Source organism: Ursus maritimus, unplaced genomic scaffold (genome assembly GCF_017311325.1).
Source record: "Ursus maritimus isolate PB19 unplaced genomic scaffold, ASM1731132v1 scaffold_32, whole genome shotgun sequence".
Taxonomy (NCBI): domain Eukaryota; kingdom Metazoa; phylum Chordata; class Mammalia; order Carnivora; family Ursidae; genus Ursus; species Ursus maritimus.
The window spans coordinates 4,887,661-4,906,198 of NW_024425786.1; the positions used below are offsets into that span (position 1 = coordinate 4,887,661).

Here is an 18,538-nt window from a genome sequence, read left to right on the forward strand (position 1 = left end):
TACAGACTTCCAGTTATGAAATAAATAAGTCACAGGGAGGAAGCATACAGTGTAGGGAATATAGTCAATAATACTATAATAACTTTACAGATGACAGGTGGTAACTATACTTACCATTGTGAGCATTGCATAATGTATATAAATGTTGAATTGCTATGTCATACACCTGAAACTAATATAACATTGTATTCAATTAAAAAAATAAAGTACATTGTGGTGCCTGGGTGGCTCAATAGCTTAGGCATCCAATTCATGATTTTGGCTCAGGTCGTGATCTCAGGGTCGTGAGATTGAGCCCTGTGTTGGGGCTCTGTGCTCAGCACAGGGTTGGTTTGAAATGCCCTCTGCCCCCCCACCCCGACTTGTATGCATGTGTGTACTCTCCCTCAAATAAATAAATAAAATCTTAAAAAAATAAAAAAATAAAGTACATTGCTATAGAAAAATATCAGAAGGAATTACCACCAAAATGAATGAATGAATAAATACATAAATGAGTTGCCTTTTATTGTATGTAAATTATACCTCGACAGAGCTGATTAAAAACATTATAGCCCAGTGATCTACTGTGTGCCTACAATCTGCATATATTACCCTATGTAATACAGTGTTTTATCCCATAGCTCAGGTGAGGAAATGTCAAGTCACTTGACCAAAATCACAAAGCCAGAGGTAGATGGAGTGACACTTTTCTACTCTACCAGAAATGCTTTTTTATCTCCCCAAAACGGCAGATTGGATCTCACAAATTAAGGGTATACATCGTTCTAATGCCTTTCAAACTACTTACTGTGTGACTGGCATCTGGGAAAGTTGATACAGAGTCCTCACTGGGGTAACTTGGATACTTCCCCCAACACATGCTCCTTCTCCTTTAGGTGTCTTTTCATTACCCACTGCTTTTTAGTATGTTTTCTAGGATGACAACGCAGTGAGGTTACCACTATCCTCAGGACTGTGGCTGATTCTTATTAGGGTCCAGTCAGGACACAGAAACCGTATTGGTTATTTGAACAGAGAAAATTTAGTATAAAGAATTGTTAATTAGTAAAGGGTAGTTGACTACCAATAGGGATAAAGAGAATTCTGAGGGTTCTAGAAGTACCAGGTATCGCTGGAAGAGCAGCTACTGCCCGTAGGTTGAGGAAGAGTAGACCATAAATAATCTAGGGACTAGACTCGGGCTGAAATTCGGACTTTTTCAGAGCACCTGGCCAACACAGGAACATGCTGGCTGCCAAAGGGTATGGGCTGCAGTTGGTCTGCAGAGGTGGCTCATTGTTGCTTGAGGGCATTGGGAGGACCAGAGGTGTAGCCTGTTAGCGAAGGAGTGTGCTGTGGGGTGTTGCTGGAGCTCAGGTGCGTGGCCATTGGGCTCCCGCTCTGAATAATATTGATGATGATAGTAATAATGATAGAGCGCAGAAACCAGAAAGGAGACGTCTTCTTGCCACTATCATCTTGCAGGGTGACTTCGTTGCTCTCTGTTGATGAAGCGTAGGATTTTGCTAGGCTGCCCAGGAGAAATATTTACAGGGCCCATCATCAGTGTCACAAAGCAGGACAAATAAGGGTGAAGTTGGAGCTAAAAGATAATCATTGACAACTGACACAATATTGAAATAGAAGGTGGGGCAATCTTAGGTCCAGATTAATTGACAACTATTGTATTGAGGGCAGTGACTGCTCTGGCTAACATAACTCTCTTCTTCTTGTTTTTTTTTTTTTTAAGATTTATTTATTTATTTGAGAGAGAGAAAGAGAAAGAAGGAGAGCATAGAGCAGGAGGGGCAGAGGGAGAGCGAGAGAGAATCTCAAGCCGACTCTGCACTGAGTGTGGAGCCTGACGTGGGCCTCAATCCCACGACCTTAAGATCATGACCTGAGCTGTAGCTAAGAGTCAGATGCTCAACCAGCGGAGCCACCCAGGTGCTCCTAACATATCTCTCTTCTAAAATCTATTGCTCGAAATGTATTTTCTTTCTGGATAACCGGCATGGTTTATGTCTTATAATCCTCTTTGTTTTCAATGCCAGAAACATCAGAGTGGGAGCCCAAAAGTCATGTGCCTACAAGGTCCAAGTAGGTGTTGTGAGGGAAGAAAGCCAGCCAGGTGGGGAAGGTGGCCATCTGAGAGCTCGTGCCTACCCACAGCGGCAGCTGCTTCTCAGCCCCGTCCAGTGGATGCTCTGCAGGAACATGGGTCCAGAGTTGCCAGATCTTATTTTTCAAGAAAAGCTGGAAATGCTCATCTCCCAATCCTGAAACGTTGGCAAAAACACCAAATGGGAACAAACATGGTGTGCACCAAACCCGCGCATCTGTGGGTACATTCAGCACCCCGGGCTTCCTTTGCTTTGAAGATGCCTTCACTGCCTTGTTCCGGCCAGTTGGCTTTCAAGCCTGTTTACTTCACTTTTGAAAAAATTCAGTTTTTTTCCCACTCTCCCACTCCCACATTGTCGTTCAGGATCCCATCCTGTCCTTCCTGGGCTGTTGTCCCTCTCCACCATCACACCATCAGAGTGCTATTTCTCAAGCACAGCTCTTCTTGTATCTCCCCTCCACAGGACAGCTGTCAATGACTTCCCTGGCTCTAATGGGTAAAGCTCCATCCACTGGTCATTTTAATTCCTCCCCAGTCTGGTGCCTGCCTGCCCTCGCAGCTTTGGGTTCTGTCATTCCCCGTGCCCTGCAGACTCTGCCTACTTCCCATTGCTCAAAGTTCCCCAACCACATTTGCTTCTCCCACCTTCCTGCTTTTGCACTTACAGTTTTCTTCCCCTCATGCCTTTACCATTCGTCAGTCTGGCAACCTCTTACTCACTCTTCAAGACCCAGTTTAAACCTTCCCTTCTCTTCTCAGCACAGACACATGATCTGTGCTGCTAGTTTGGTGTCATCATCTGTTGTGTAGTTGACAAATAGCCCTGGATCCTGCAGCCCTGTTTGTCTTCCCAGCTGTATTTCTCAGGACGATTACTCACATGTCTGTATCATTAGGGCCTTGCAAAGTGCCTGGTGTATAGTAGGTGCTCAATAATTCATCAAATGATTGCACCATTGAGTGGATAATGAAATGAATGAAAGACTGGGTGGTTTGCTTCTTCACCAAGTCTCTCTCTGAACATTTTTATGACGGTTCATTGTTTCTGCTTGGATTGGCACTTTGATGGTCATGACAACACTTTACCACATCTAAATAAGATAGCCAACTGGGCCAGACTTTATTGCAGAAGTCTGGGCTGTTAGGAATTTATCCTGAATTGCTACTTTATCATTTTGTAAAAAGTCTTCCAGATGCCCTTGGATCCCTGAGATCTTAATCACCACCATTCTCATAAATTGTCAGCATAGAACTATGCTACCACTCATAAAAAAAAAAAAAAGGAAAGAAACCATTATTCTGTATTCTAGTTGTTGACAACAAGAGCTGGTCATTTTGAAAGCATGATTTGGGGTGCTGTTTTTGATCTGTGGGTGGGGACCCAGAGCATCCTGTAGAGGGTGCTGGCTTGGCCAGCTGGGTGCTTGAGAAGTACATCAGTGAATGGAGACATACAGAGAAGGGACATCGCACTGTTGGACCCAGGGTCGAAATATTATCATGGAGGGGGAAACCCACTAGCTTTATGCATGGGGTGCCCGGCAGGTGAGAGATGCCCCTGGGAGAGGGTTATGGAATGGTTATTTATTTAAATTAAGGCCAATTATTTTTTGTAAAGTGCAGAGAGCGGTGGGTTCTGGGAAAATGTGCTTCCACTATAAACATGTTGGTTAGAAGTCATTAATATGACATTCACACATCCCTAATAAAGTACATAACACAGAGATCTGGCACCATTGAAATACCCAGAGGACATTAAGTATGAGTCTTAAAACCAAGAGTATTGGAAACAAGATATTTTTACTTCTCGTTTGGGAGTAATATAATTGCATTTTGTGGCTCCAGCAGATGCTGGGGCCAGCTGCTAGGAGAGTCCTGGTTTCCCCTCCCCCCCACCCCCAGCTTTGGTCCCTTACAGATAAAACCCTTGTGCAGAACTCTCATAAAAAACAAACTTTAAAAATTATCCCTTGGCTGAAGACTCATTTTTTTTAGTCTGTGAAATATCTGAGATTGTGTAGACCCCAGATATTTTTATTACTTGGGCTCAGGAGTATAAAAACAAAATATCTATATATAGTTTTTTGTTTTTGTCTATTTAATTTGTCCCAATAAGCACTAAAGACCCCTCGAGACTGACCCTACTCTCTCCCTGACATTGGACCCATGCCTTGAAGACAGATCGCAGATAGACTGTTCCAGGGATACCTGGGAGGGACTCCTGCCCTTTTTCTGAGGGCTGCTCCAGGTGAAATTGTTGAAGGGGAAGCCAGTTTCTCGGGGCTGGATGAATCTATGGGGTGTTTGCAGCGGGAGGCTCCTTCTGGAGAGGGAATGGAAAGTGACAGCGAGCTTGGGCTGAGGGATGGGGGTGAATTCAGCCCCTCTGAGAATCCCACATCCTTTCCCAAACAGGTGCAGCTTCGTGCCCCCCTCCCCTGACACCAGAGGCAGGACGCAGCTCCTCGCACCGGAGGTGGACCAGTGGGGCAGGAGCCCCGCTCCAGGGGAAGTGTTTGCTGTGGCTGCATCTGCATTCACACCCGGGCTCCCCTCAGCCCCGTGGATGCAGAGGGCTTGGCTTTAGAAGGCATCTTGTTTTTGCAGATTCCTCTGATGTCTGTGTCTAGGGCTGCGTGTCCGGTGTGGCAGCTGCATGTGGCTGTTGAGCGCTTGCAGTGTGGTTGTTCCAAACTGAGATGGGCTGCGATGGAAAGGACACACTGGGCTTTGAGAACTTTAGTACGAAAAAGAATGGGAAATAGCTCACGACTGCTTTCTGTAAATTAGTGAAATCATAATCATTTGGACCTACTGGGTTAAAATAGAAAATATATGAGCAAAATATGCAATTAAAATTAATCTCTCCTGTTTGTTTTTACTTTTTTGCAAGCATAGCTTCTAGAAATTTGAAAATCACGCCTGTGGCTCACTTGCGCTTGTGGCCCACGTCCTGTTTCTCCTGGACAGGGCTGCTCTGGTGCTGACAGGCTGGCTGGGTGCCGCGTTTTGGACGTGGAGCACTGAGCAGACTGTAACACCTCTGTGCGCAGGGCACGGAGCCTTACTGGCAACCACACCCTGTCTGTTCACCTGCCCAAGCCCCAGCCTGCACCAGGACTCGGCTCAGACGGGGGCTCTTTTTGTGTCCTTTCAAAGAGAGCTGGGCATTCTTTCATTCCACCTCACTAGGTCTGCTGTCATCTCCAGATGCAGAATTGTCTGGGGCTCTACAGTGTTGAGACTCAGAGACTCAGACCCTCCCCAGATATTGCCAAACTAGGAGAGAGAACCAGCAGGCACAGAAATGCTAGCGACAGCGGGTACTGTGTGCTGGGAGGCCAGGAGTGGTGCAGCCATTACTGAGAAGGTTATGGAAGCCAGAGTTCACAGAGTGAGGCCGCTGGGAAGACTCCCTGGAGGAGGTGGGCTATGAACAGGGCCAGGCAGGTGACATGGGCAGAATTAGCACATAGGGGCTGAGGTGGGAAGGGATAAAAAGAACCAGTCTCAGGGCAGCCACTGTGGATGACCACAGCCCGCTGGCCACCAAAAAGTGCTTTGTAGTCCTCCATCAGACCCCATCATCTGGGGGGCAGACAGGCCCAGCCTTACCTGGCAGTTAGGTGGTGATGCCTTTGGATGGTGGCAATTCACGACACAGCATGAAACAAGGCAGTGATGCTAAGTGTGGAGCCTTGCTGCCCCTTGGTCTCGCCCCCTCTGCCCTCCTGGATGGGGCTGGGTCAGTGCTTTGGGGAGGGGCCCACCCACCTCCCTGGTCTGCAGGGACTGAACCTGGTGGCGAGCAGATACAGAGGCCTGTGGGACCCTACTACAGGTTGTTCCCTGAGCCCCTCCACACACAGACACCGTACCTTGACGGCGGTTTTTCTATTTGAACGTCCAAGGGACAAAGTGAACATTTAAAATCTGCAAGCTGGACAGTCTTTGCTTTGGACCCTGCAGTGAATTCCTTCATCTTGACAGTTGGGTCATTCTTCTCAGCATTGCTGCAGTATTTAGGGTCCAAGAAGAAAGAGATACCAGGGAGAGCCAGGGAGCCGGGGGAGGCCTGTGGGCATGGGGTGTAGCTCTTTGGGTTCAGGTCCAACTTGTAGGCAGGGGGGCTGGCATTTTCTGTACCCCGGTGCCACACTCAGCGGATGTCTACCCTCTCTTCTTGTTCTTTTTTATTACTAGTGTCACTTAGTACATTCACAATTTGGGGTTAACTTTCACCACGATTTAGTTCCAGATAATTTTATCCCCCCAAAAGGAAACCACATACCCATCAGCAGTCACTCCCCATTGTCCCCTCCCCCCAGCCCCTGGAAACCACCAATCTACCTTCCATCTCAATGGATTTGCCTGTTTGGGGCATTTCGTGTCAATGGAATCCTACAATATGTGGCCTTGTTTTCTGGCTTCTTTCACTCGGCATGTGTTCAAGGTTCACCGTGGATAGACCTTTACTCCTCTTTATGGCTGAACCGNGTTCTGCTATGTGGCTTCAGCACATTTCGTGTCTCCATCTGTATTGTGATGGACGCTGGGGTGCTTCCACCTTTTGGTGATTGTGAACATAGTCCGGCTGCGAACATTCGCGTACATGATTTTGTTTGAGTGTTTTCACTTCTCTGGGGCAAGCTCTCTTGTTTGAGCATTCCATGAATTTCCTGGGCCAGACTAGAGTTTGAGAGCCAACAAGATCAGGCATGCACTGTGAGTCAGGAGCCCTGGTTCCCAGTTTGGGTCAGCCACAAATGCTGACCTTGGGTAAGTCCCTTCCCTTCTCTGTGCCTTAGTTTCCTGCGCTGTAAAAATGAGGTAGACCAGATCTCTTTCCATTTGCTTTCCTTGGAGTCCTGGGTTGGTAGAGCTTTGGGGAAAGAGGGAAAGACCAGACAGTTGGGCTGAAGATCTTTTTTTTTTTTTCTTTTTTCAAACCTCTTTCCCTTCCTCAGTTTGACTCTCTTTTAGTCTGTTGTTTTTCTCCGCATTTTAAGATATTTTAAGTAAAAGCTTTCTGAATATAAGGTATTTTCCCTGTCACTGAAGTGTAGATGGTCCCATGAATCACACGAGGGCTTCTGAGTGAAAATGAACTTGATCCTGCTGGAAAGAGAGAATCCCACTGATGGGTGCTCAGCCTGGCTTCCCTTGGTCCCCTGAAGGGTGGTGGGGCAGTGAAATGCCTCCAGGTCAGTGGGGAGACCTGTGCTGGAGAAAGCATGACTCTCCACATGCTGGTTTCCTTTTCTCCTTCTGAGCACATCATAAATTCAGAACAGTAGTGGAGAGTGTAGGCTCTGGAACCATGAGCGGATTGGTTTGGGTTCTGGTTCCACGGAGACTAGCCATGTGACCTCGGGCAAGCTACCTAACTGCTCTGTGTCTCGGTTTTCCCACCCATAAAATGGGCATGGTTCCTGCTTCACAGTTTGCTATGAAGATTGAAATTACCCCTCATAAAGTCCTAGATCGGTACCTGGCCTTAGACGTCATTCTACTAATGTTAGCTGTTGTGATGATGGTAATGATGACACAGATGATGAGGTCTCTGTTCCTCCCAAAGCCATCCCCTTTCCTGGCCCAGCTGACTCTCCTTACTCTGAATTTCAGTGGTCCTTACTTTGCTCCACACTAGTTAGCATCTATTATTCTGTGTCGTTCTTTGGCATGTACATGTCCATTTTCCCGATATGTTTCCTAGCTTTGGGAGGAGGTCTGGCCCATGGTCTGCCTGTCTGATGATGAGGCAGACCAAGACCTGCAGCAGGGACATGGGCTGTGTGGACTGGGCAACATGGGCCTCGGAGTAGACAGGTGACTCAGACATCCCAGTCCGGCTGGAAGCCAGGCAACTTACAGAGATAAGTGCTGGTAGCTTCTGAGCCGCACCATTTTGGTATCTGCTTCCTCGTCAGGGGCCTCCAGATGGCAGCTGTCATCATGTGGATCTCATGATGAGCATAGCGCTGGTGGCAGGGGGGCGGGGGCATTGCTATGTGCCGGTCAGTTTCATGATGAGCATAGCGCTGGCTGCGGCGGGTGGCATTGCTATGTGCCGGTCAGCGTATTAAGACTTGTTGCTCCGTGTAAGAGCCCCACGAGGTGGTCCTGTCTCAGTTTCATAGAAAACCGAGGTTTCTACAGGGTAAGCAGTGTGCTCAAGATTAGACAGCTAACAAGCGGCAGAGCCAGCACCCAAGCCAGGTCTGTTTGCTTCCAGAGCATGTGCTCTTCACTTAGCCGCGATGCTCCATCACCTTGCTGCAGTGGCGTGAGCTCATTAGAGCACTGGCAAGGGTTTAGTTAGGGACCGAAGCGTTTTGCTGCGTTCAAGCTATTACTTCACCTAATAATAAACCTATACAAACACACAGCACCCCCAGAACGCATGCACACAGACACACGGACTCTCTTCTACCTGCGCATTCGTTTCCCTTACGTCCACTCTCCCTCCCTCCCTCCCTCCCTCCCTCCCTCCCTCCTTCCTTCCCCTCTACAGATGCCTGTCAGGACGCTGTTAGGTCCTGGGGATACATCAGTGATGACGTATCCCCTGCCCTCGAGGAGCTTATGATCCAGTGGGGGATGCTATCCAAGTAGACATGCAGTTAGGACGCACAGTGATAAATCACAGGGAATGGATGGTCTGGTGCCATGGGAGCATGCAGGATGGGCAGCTGACCCCGCCCAGGATAGTTAGGAGAACCAGCCAAAGGAGGGGGTGTCTGTCGACGGGGAGGCCTCAGGGAAGGCAAATAGAGTGTGGAACAGAAGAGGCTCAGAGATGAGAGAGAACAGGGTGCTGGTTGATCCATTTCTTTAGCTGCAATCAGTGACAGGAACCTGTGCAATGAGGCAGCTCTGTTTTGGCCCCAGGATTCCGCATGGCAGGTTCTTGGTGAAAGATGCGGGCTTCCGGGATGAGGCGGTGTGGGCTCTGGGTTACCAGTCACTGGCTGTCTGGTGGTAGTGGCTGGTGTCCATGATGATATGAGACCTTGGTCTCCGCCTGAGCCTGTGGCTTCAGGCTGCATGCTGTGGGTGGCGTTCTCTACTTTAACCTGTTCTGCTAACCTGGTTGTGGTGAGAGTCTCCACATTTCCGTCAGGGGCAGGTTTAGCATCTCTGGTCACAGGTGTCAGCTCCGTCGTGTCCAGGCCCAGAGGGGGCTCACTGCAGAGGAAGGCTTTGAGCCTCTGGGCGGGAGGGCTGTTGCATCTCGGGCCCTCTGGGAACCCCGGCTGCAGAGCAAGTAGAAAAGGAAGCCCCTGCTCTGCATGTTTTGATAGTCAAGGGCAGCAGCGCCGTGTCGTATCATCACCAAGATCAAGGGAAATGGGTACTAGTCCAGCCTTCACTGAACTCCCAATCCCTGCCAATTTCATGTTAGCAGATCTGTTTGGAGCTGGAAGTAATGGGCCATGTCATGCCCCAGAGCTGGAGCAATGACTTATGTTGATGTCACCCACTGGCTTTTTATGGAAATTATTAATAAATCAGTAATTCTATCTGCAGTGATGTTGTTGTGTTTATAAATATTTAATTTACCTTCAGGTGCCCACATTTTCTCCATCTTTGCCTTAAACTCTGCTGACATTGCTCTTCTTTCTGAAACGCCGCTCAACAGATTAAGTTATCAGTAGAGGGAAAGGTTAACCTCTCTCTTTCTCTTGCTCTGGAATATGGCTTTATCTTTTCTTTTTAATCTTTGCGTGATTTTGGGCAGGGGGGTGGGAATCAAGCTGCGGGAATGTGACGTCTCTTGTGACAATGATGAAAGATGAGTCCGGCTTCAGAAGAAGACAGACGAAACTTCCCAATGACAACCTTGCATGAGTGCAGACCTGTTGTTGGCATGTGTTTGTCCCTCCTTCAAATTAATGACATTTAGTATCTGAAATGGTGTCTGATGTTTTCCTCCCACAGAGAAATAGCTTTGTCCTTGCCACCAACTCAGCTTTTGAAATCCAGTGCTTTGATTATTATTGTACGGCAGGCTGAATGGAAGGGGCTTAGCAAAATCAAAATAGGAGCACCCTCCAAGTCTAGCATTTTCCAGCAGAGATGGGGGTCCAGCCTCGCCAGGGAGGTGGCCGCTGGGAAGCAACAGAACTTTCTGACCTCTCAGGAGCCGACGTGAGCTAATTGTTATTATTATTTTTTTATTCTTCTGTTTCAGGAAATTGCAGCTTATTTAATAACATTTGAGAAACACGAAGAATGGCTAACCACATCCCCTAAGACAAGGTAATGTCCCAGATCTTGCAGCTTTTCAACTATGTACGGTAAATGGATTGATTTTCATTGATTACCTGGTTTGGCCAGTTTGTTCATGGGCAAGTTGAACATACCATGTTGCGTTTGATAGCGTGCGACACTGAGGTCTCGTTAGTTGACCTAAGACCGTGGCCGTGAACACAATCAGAGAGCTTAAAATACAGCCCAGCTGCCGTTACATGAATTGGGACTTTTAATGGGATGGCTTGACACTGGGTCCCCCAGCCGGCTGCTTTGAAAACCTCGGCAGGTGGGAACATCAGGGGAGGTCTATTCTGGGAAAGTGCCCACCTGCCACCAGTGTTCTCTAGAAACTCACTCTTTAAACGGGAGACTTCCTGAACTGTCCAGTTCATCTCAACGTGCTTTACAAACTGAAAGTTGAGTTAATTTTCGTGGTGGTGAGAAGATCTTCCAAATCAGAAGCAGGGGCTAAGATTGCGGTTTATTATGCGGTGAGTGCAGGGACCACTACAGTCCCGGCCCTTCCCTCACGACTCAGGGCTGCGGAATCGGTGAAGACGCTGCCTCCTTGTGTTCTGTGGCACAGATGATAGTGCTGTGTGAACAACGGTGAAGTTGGGGCTTAGGGTGTATTTAAAAGGTAGCCTCTTCTTTCCTCCCCTGCCCTCCGTTTTTATTTTTGGTATGTTACAGTTTAGTGCTTTGGAAATCCATGGCCAGCAATGGGCACCACCTTTCCATTAGTGGTGACAGGGCCAGGCACTCGTCAGTGTGACGCGGGTCAGCCGGTGTGCAGCTCGCACGGTGACGGGGCGGTGGGTGTGGCTTCAGAGGCAGAAGGCTCAGTCTGTCTCCCTTGGGGCAGAAGCACCAAATTCTCCAGGTACGTTAACTAAGACCAGGGGAAGGGGGGGGTGTCCTCTGCCCCCTTGGCCAGTTCCTTGACCTCTACCCTTTCTGAGCCATGGAGGAGAGAGGGTCTTATCCTCTAGAATGTTTACTCATTCTGGGTGGTACTTTAAACTACAGGCTTCAGTTTTTACTGGCTAGCATCGTTTAGATGAGGACAAAAATGTCCATTTTGGAGGAGGTTGGAGAATATTGAGGAGAAAGGTTAGTTCTGAGATTCACATCTCCACAGGTGCGGATAGAGGTTGCTGCTGATTTTTTTTACCCTTCAGCCCAAATCCCTCTGTAGGATGTTCTCAACTCCTCAGCCTTCTGGGGCCGTGATTTCCTTTGCTATAAAATCAAGTGGTTTGCATTAGTCAGCTTCTGCTGGGATCATGCTTTCTGAGAAACAATCTCTAAACTTAGCGACTTGGAACAGCAGACCTTTTCCCCCTGCTCTCGGGTCTGTGGGTTCGCTGTGGCTTTGGTTGGGTTTAGGACTGCTCCACGTGTCTTTTTGTTCTAGGACCTGGGCTGACAAAGCACACACAGTCTGGGACGTATGTCATGGAGCCTGGCAGGGGCGTAAAAGCCTAAGGCAATCCGTGTAGGCGTAATGAGGATCCCTGCGGGACGTGGCACCCCATGTCGCACCGGCTCACAAATCCATTAGCCAAAGCCATTCCTGTGGCCAAGCCCAATAAGAACGGGGCCAGGAATGACTTTCTTCTGTGGAGCATGGGCGGGGGCGGAGTGGATGAGCAAATGGTGGCTCAGGCTGCTGTTTGGTGAGCACAGCCGTGTCCCCAGCTGTGGAAAGCCTCACACACTTAGCTCTCCTTTCTTCTGAGGGCGTCTTCTTCCAGGGCAGACATTCCCCAACTTGAGCAGGCACCAGGATCAGCTGGACAGCTTGCTAAAATACACATGCTGGGACCCCATCCCCAGAGTCTCCGATTCAGCGGTCCTGGTGTGGGGCCTGGGCACCTGTTATTTCTAACAGGTGCCCACGTGACGGCACACAGCCAGTCTGGGACCTCACTCTGAGAACCGCAGCCCTGGTTTTTCTGTGGGGGGTTGGGGGGGGGGAGAAGTCTGTCCGATTTCTGTCTCTGCACTATTCCCCCACTCCAAACAGTGCTCTCTTCTCGAGCAGCCTGCAGCTTCTCTGTGCGCCCTTCACTCTTCAGCGAAACACTCCTTGAATCTAAGTGGAAGGAAAGAGCTTCTCTTTAGCCGGAGAGGGAGCTTCTCTGGAACGCGTCCCGGGCCAGACATCTGATTTCAGATACGCAGACACGTGCTGTGCCTCAGAACGCCCTCTGACTGCAGATCAGTGGCACATTTCAAGCGGGGATTTTGCCTCGTGTTTCCGCCTTCAGTGTTTGGGTTTCAGTTGAGAAGTGAATGTCACTCACGGTCATGCCTGACTCACTTGACTTTCTGGAGCATAAATAGAGCCAGGAGGCTTCCCATCCCGAGGCACAAGGGGCATGCGTGCAGCTGAGAGGGGAGGTGGGAATCAGATTTTGACAAATCCGGGTTTGAGGCCTGACCCTGTCCCTCAATCACTTTTTGACTTTTGGAAAGTCATTTTTAGCCCCTCATTAAAAGCCCCTCTGTTCTTCTTCATGTATGAAATGGAGTCCATGCTCCTGTCCTCACTGGGCCACTCTGAGGGTCCAGTGAGACCGTATTTGTGGTCTGGCTTTCTTTGCATGCTGTGAGGCTCGGTGGGGATGCACGTCCCCATTCCTCTTGTCTGCGAGGGACGGTCCCCGGGCCCACTGGAGGCTGCAACTTCAGGGGACATCTGCCAGAATCTCTCCAGGCTTTGGAAAGATGGATTTCTTTCCTCAAGGCAGAGGGTGAAGACAGAACGTTTCCTATTAGTATTATAATATCCACTCCGTGTTTACACTTGAAAGCTTCTCGTCCCAGGAGGAGGAAAAGTTGCTGTGGTTGTTCAAGGACCTTCCTAAATTAGTTGTTGAGTTGAGTTTGGGTCGTCCCCCCCCATCCCTAGTATTGAAATTAATTGGTGCCGTTAACTGCTGAGTTCATACAAACCGGCCTCCTGGTACTAAGGAATTAATGACACCAATACTCCGCTGAACGAGAAGGCAATGCAACTTCGGCGTGCCACCACCACCGCCCCTGCTAATTTCATCTTAGAAAATTAATAAAAATGAATTGCACCACTGACATTTATAGAGTTTCCTAATAAAATGATACATTGTTTGTGTGGAGGAATCCCTATTAAATTAATTGTTGTAATCAGTTCCCATATAGATGTTGGTATAGGAGCTGCACAGGGACCCACTCCCTGTCTCGGTGGCTTGCTGATGGCTGGGGTTATAAATATAGCCCTTGCTCGGATACTGCCCTAATTACAGAGAGGGTCCCGGGAGCCCCGCTCACCTGTTTTGTAATGAGGTGTGCTACAAGGAGGCTCCCAGGGTTGGGGCCTCGGCGGCGGCACCGTCACAGGGTTGAGTGTTGAATGTTTAAACAGCCCGTATTGTATTATCAGCACCTGGGACCTTCTGGAAATGGCAGTTTGAAAAATCACCCTTCAGGACATCTTTATTTGGCACTTGCTGTGTGCTCAGCACTATAATAATACCATTTGGAGGCCCTAGGGAACTCCACACTCCCCATCCCACCAGGTGAATTTGGAGTCTTGGAATTAAGAGCCTCCTCCCTCGGTCTAGATTATTCTTCCAGCTCCTCCTTCTGGCCTTGATTTGGTGTCACTCTCTGCGAGGTCTTCCCTGAACACACTACTTAAAACCACACCCCTACCATGCAGCCAGACCTCCTTTCTTTTTTTTCTTGTTTTATGTTTCTCTGGAGCACTTGCCTCCACCGGACACACGATGTATTTCACCTATTTATTGTCTAATTCATTTACTCATGGTCCAACCTCTTCTCCTCCAGAGTGACAATACCACGAGGTGCTGGTGTGCTGGTGCCTGAACAGTGCTGGACACGCTGCACTCGGGGCACGTTGGTGGCATGAAGGAGAGTGGGGCCGAAGACATGTCTGAGTGTATGGAGGAGGAGACTGGGCTTGCTCTGTTCTGTTTCTGTCTTACGTGTCTCCCCAGGATCTGCTAACTGACCTGGGGGTGTGCTCTGAAATCCTTTTAACAGCTCTGCCGGGCCGCGAGATACAGAGACGGTATGTGACCTGCCCAAGATTGCACAGTGGATGTTGGACCTGGAACTTGGGCCCGGGGTTATCTCACTGCAAAGCCTATCATCTTAGCATCATTTTATGTTGTCCCGCTGTGCGGGTGTGAGGTTTGAAGGAGGCCCAGTACGGAGTTTCACTATTCCCTCCCACCTCCCATCTCCAAGATTTCTGAGGCACCCGGGAGAGCCAGGCACCAGGCAAAGCTTCCCTGTGTTGGTGAGCACGGCTCAGGCGCGTTGGTCAGGTGCGTTCCCGGGCTGCCCCCTGCACCAGACTTAGCCTCCCCTGTAGTGCAGAATGCAGAGTGTAGCAGGGTCCAGGGGGGTGGGCTGCAAAGTTTAGCAATCCCAATAATGCATCGCTCCTCCCCTGGGAAACGTGCAGCCCTCCCTGGAAGCTGGGGAAACGCAAAGCTCAAGATGGAATTGGAAGCACTTCCTTCCTAGGAATCCCGTGTACACCGGTTAGAAGGAGGCTGGAAGATGCTATTAATTATCTAATTAATTAATTAGATTTATAAAGATAGCACCTAACACTGAAGCACTAAAGGTCTAGTAATAGAATTTTCCTATAATGAGCACTAAATGCTTCTTGGTCAATAAGCAGTAAAACAGCCAAGTGTAGAGAGGGAGTTTGGAAGGAAAAGAGAAGAAAAGTGAGACCCAAGTTTCGAGAAGACCCATGTGACTCCCAGAGACACGCCACTGTCCTTCTCTCATCTCGCTGGACCCCCTTGTCCATTGCTTCTTGCACTCCTGGTGGTGGCTGGGCGGGAGGGTGGCCACCGACTCCTCCACCCTCTCCTCTTTCTTACCATGTCCTCCCCCCCAACCCTCAGGACTCTTGTCCCCTGAATGGAGTTAGGCAGTGCTTCTGCCCATGTTCTGGACTGCAGTCCGCATACTCGGTCCCCAGGTCGCCCGTACCACTAATGTCGCGCTTGGATTAGGGGAACTGCTCCCGTTGCGCTTCCCTCTCTGGGCTGGACCCCCTCCCTGCACCAGCTGTCTTGCAATGCTCCTTTGTGGCATCATTGTTCCCCTTGAGCCCTCGGAGATTTCCTATATGATAAGTCCCACTCTGGTATGACGTTCAAGGTCGCTCTTCTGCCTCGAGCCATCTTCTTCAGTAGTTCCCTTTGATTCCCACCTCAGAACACCTACTACAAGTTAGGGGGCTGCTTCCTGCTCTCCAGACACATCTTCTGTGTCCCCTACTTTTGCCTTCAGATCTCGAATGCTCCATGTCCAGCCCAGTCTGCCTGTCCTTCGAATCTCAGCTCTTTCTGGGAGCCCCTGCAAATGCACCCACCCGTAGTGAGCCCTCTTTGCTGTCAGCTTCTGCAGTCCATATTCGCTGTATCATCAGCTGTTCGACAGTTTAGCTGCCATCAGTGTGTAAGTCTTCCCTCCCCAGGGACATGGTGAGCCCCCTGTCCTTGGGTCACAATGTCTCTTTTGTCTCTGAGTGGCTAGTGTTCAGAGGAGCTTCGATGGGGCACAGGGCGGTGTGCAGACTTGGGCAGAGCAGCGGTCTGCAGTAGCACAGGCTGGCAGAGTGGGGCCAGGGGGTGGGCACCGGGCTCCCCACAGAAAGCCAGTCTGATCGGGCCCTAGGCTGGTCCCCGTGCAGCGGCGCTGCTTTTGCCAGGCCCTCTGTAAGTGGCCCATGGCGGTGACCTGTTGACCCCTCATAGGGCATCGGATCCGTGGGACAGCCCCTATTCCTAGGGAGGCTGCTTGAGACACCACAACAGAATTGCACAAGTCACGTGGGGATCCCGCTTGGGTGATTCAAGACCTTGCAGAAGTAAACAGCAGTGAAGTTCCCACCCGTGGTTCCGTCAGCATGGCTGCAGCTGGCAGACCCTTGCTCCCTGGGGTGTGCCCGTCACAGGGGGACAGATCCCATGTGACTCCACTCTGTGAGGTCCTAGGGGAGTCAGACTCACAGAGACAGAGAGAAGAAGGGTGGGAGCCGGGGGCTGGGGGACGGGGATGGGGAGTGAGTGTTTCATGGGGCGCGTTTCCATCTGGGAACAGGAGAAAGTTCTGGGAATGGATGGTGGTGACAGGTGTGCCACAGTGTGGATGTACTGAATGCCACTGGACTGCACACTTGAAAGTGGTAAAAATGGTAAATGTTATGTTACTTGTGTTTGACGATGATTAACAAAAAGATTCCCGTAATGGCTTCTTTCTATGTCCAGTTGGGCAGAGCGGGGTGGGGGGGCCAGGGATTGGCTGTATGTGTGTACGCATGTGTGCGTGCAAGTAGGGGGTTCTGTTGGGGGACGGAGTTTGAGAGGTTGGCCCTTATACCTACATGATTTCAAGGACTCTGTTCTTTGCGGCTGCAGAGAAAAAAATAAACTGGGTCAGCAGTCATTTCAATGTGGCGACCTTTGCGTTATGCTGAATTGGGGACCTGCTATCAAATTAACATAATGATGTGTCATGTTACATCCATTTCAGTATTTGCCTAATATATTGAGCGAATCCTTGACGATGTGCAAACTATCATCATTAACCAAAGAGCAGTGCAGTGCGAGGAGGCTCGCAGGTGTGGCGTCTGCTGCCTGAGGCCTCATGAGCAGCCCCGTCTGCCCCGGGACCTTCCCGGAAGGCATCTGTCTCAGGGTCCTGTGGTTTTGAGACCTTTCCCAGTGAGGCAGGGAATTAGCTGTGACCTGAATCCTGATAAAGTGTCTGGTGTCTCGACAGTGGTGGGGAAATCCCTAGCCTCCATATCGAAGTGGGTCTGTCCCAGATTCCAGTTCATTATCCAGAATCACAGAGGGCAGAGGAGACGAAGCAGGGGGAGCTGGCAGAGGCCACCTCTCCCGGACGCCCTGTGTGTGGGAAGGGGGTTGCCCGGGTCCCTGCGACCCTGGTTCCCCTGGGAAGTGTTCGCCACTGTCCCCTCTGTGGGTGGACGGGGGGAGTGTGTGCTCCTCTGTGCTTAGCAGCTTGTTGAAACGGCACCAGCAGCCAGGCCAGCTTTCATCATGTCCCTCCTGGTTCCGGAAGGCAGGGCAGCATGTCCTGGGTTTCCTTCCTGGAGGCGAGAGAGGGAAGGGACCTTTGTGTCTCTGGCCTCCCCGGGCTAGGAAGGGGCCACTCCAGGTTCCTGCTTCTCCTTTCGCTAGTTTTATTTTTATCAAAAATATCCATGCACAGAGTTTAATAAGTCAAATGGCCCTAAAAGGCTTGTAAGAAGGAGCAGCAGACCTCTGCCCCGCAGCTCAAGCCTGTGTCCCAGGAGCGACCGCTTCTCCTTGCAGTGCTGAGATTTACCTCCAGACTTCTCCATGTGTTATTCTTTTTTTTTTTTTTTTATAAAGATTTTATTTATTTATGTGACAGAGAGACAGCCAGCGAGAGAGGCAACACAGCAGGGGAGTGAGAGAGGAAGAAGCAGGCTCCCAGCGGAGGAGCCTGATGTGGGGCTCGATCCCGGAACGCCGGGATCACGCCCTGAGCCGAAGGCAGACGCTTTAACGACTGAGCCACCCAGGCGCCCCTCTCCATGTGTTATTCTGCTATTTCTTGCTTTGTCAAGTTTAGACGGTTATCTTTTGACTTCCTCATATGCCTAATGAGGATTTATTTCTCTCCCTCTGCCACCTGCTGTGTTTTCCTTACCTGGGGGAAGGGCTGGGCTGTGGGATTCTGAGTATCGCATCTCTGGATGCTGATGTCTGGAGGCACCTGCTGGGTTCTCCAAGGTGCTGTCAGTGGTCTGGGAACCAGGCAGGGAAGGGGGTTGGAATTTCACCATCAATTAGTGAATTCCCCCAGTTTACATCTGTGTTTTCTGCCTCTTTTCTGCTGTCTTCAAGTCTGGAGTCTTTCAGGGTCTCTTTCTCCAGAGAATAAATGTGTCTCCGAGAGGGCAGAGAGGCCAGGTGGCTGCCTGGCTGCTCGGGGTGGACGTGGGGCCCTGGGAGCGTCTGACTGGTCCCTGCACAGACCTGAAACCTCTCCCTGCCCCCACCACATTGCAAAGCTCTGCCTTTTCGGGCACCCGATTCTTGCAATTTGCCAGCCTTCCCGGGCTCTGTGGGCAAGTGGGCTCGCTGTGCC

At 49.9% G+C, this 18,538-nt stretch overlaps 1 protein-coding gene across 1 annotated transcript in view; it reads left to right on the forward strand.

The window, feature by feature from the left end:
- The window catches only part of CAMTA1 (calmodulin binding transcription activator 1), an 837,244-nt gene that overhangs the window by 268,058 nt on the left and 550,648 nt on the right, over nucleotides 1–18,538 (forward strand). The window contains exon 6 of the mRNA XM_040645728.1: nucleotides 10,302–10,369. Coding sequence (XP_040501662.1) covers nucleotides 10,302–10,369 — 68 coding nt within the window. The remainder of the gene's footprint in view (nucleotides 1–10,301; nucleotides 10,370–18,538) is intronic.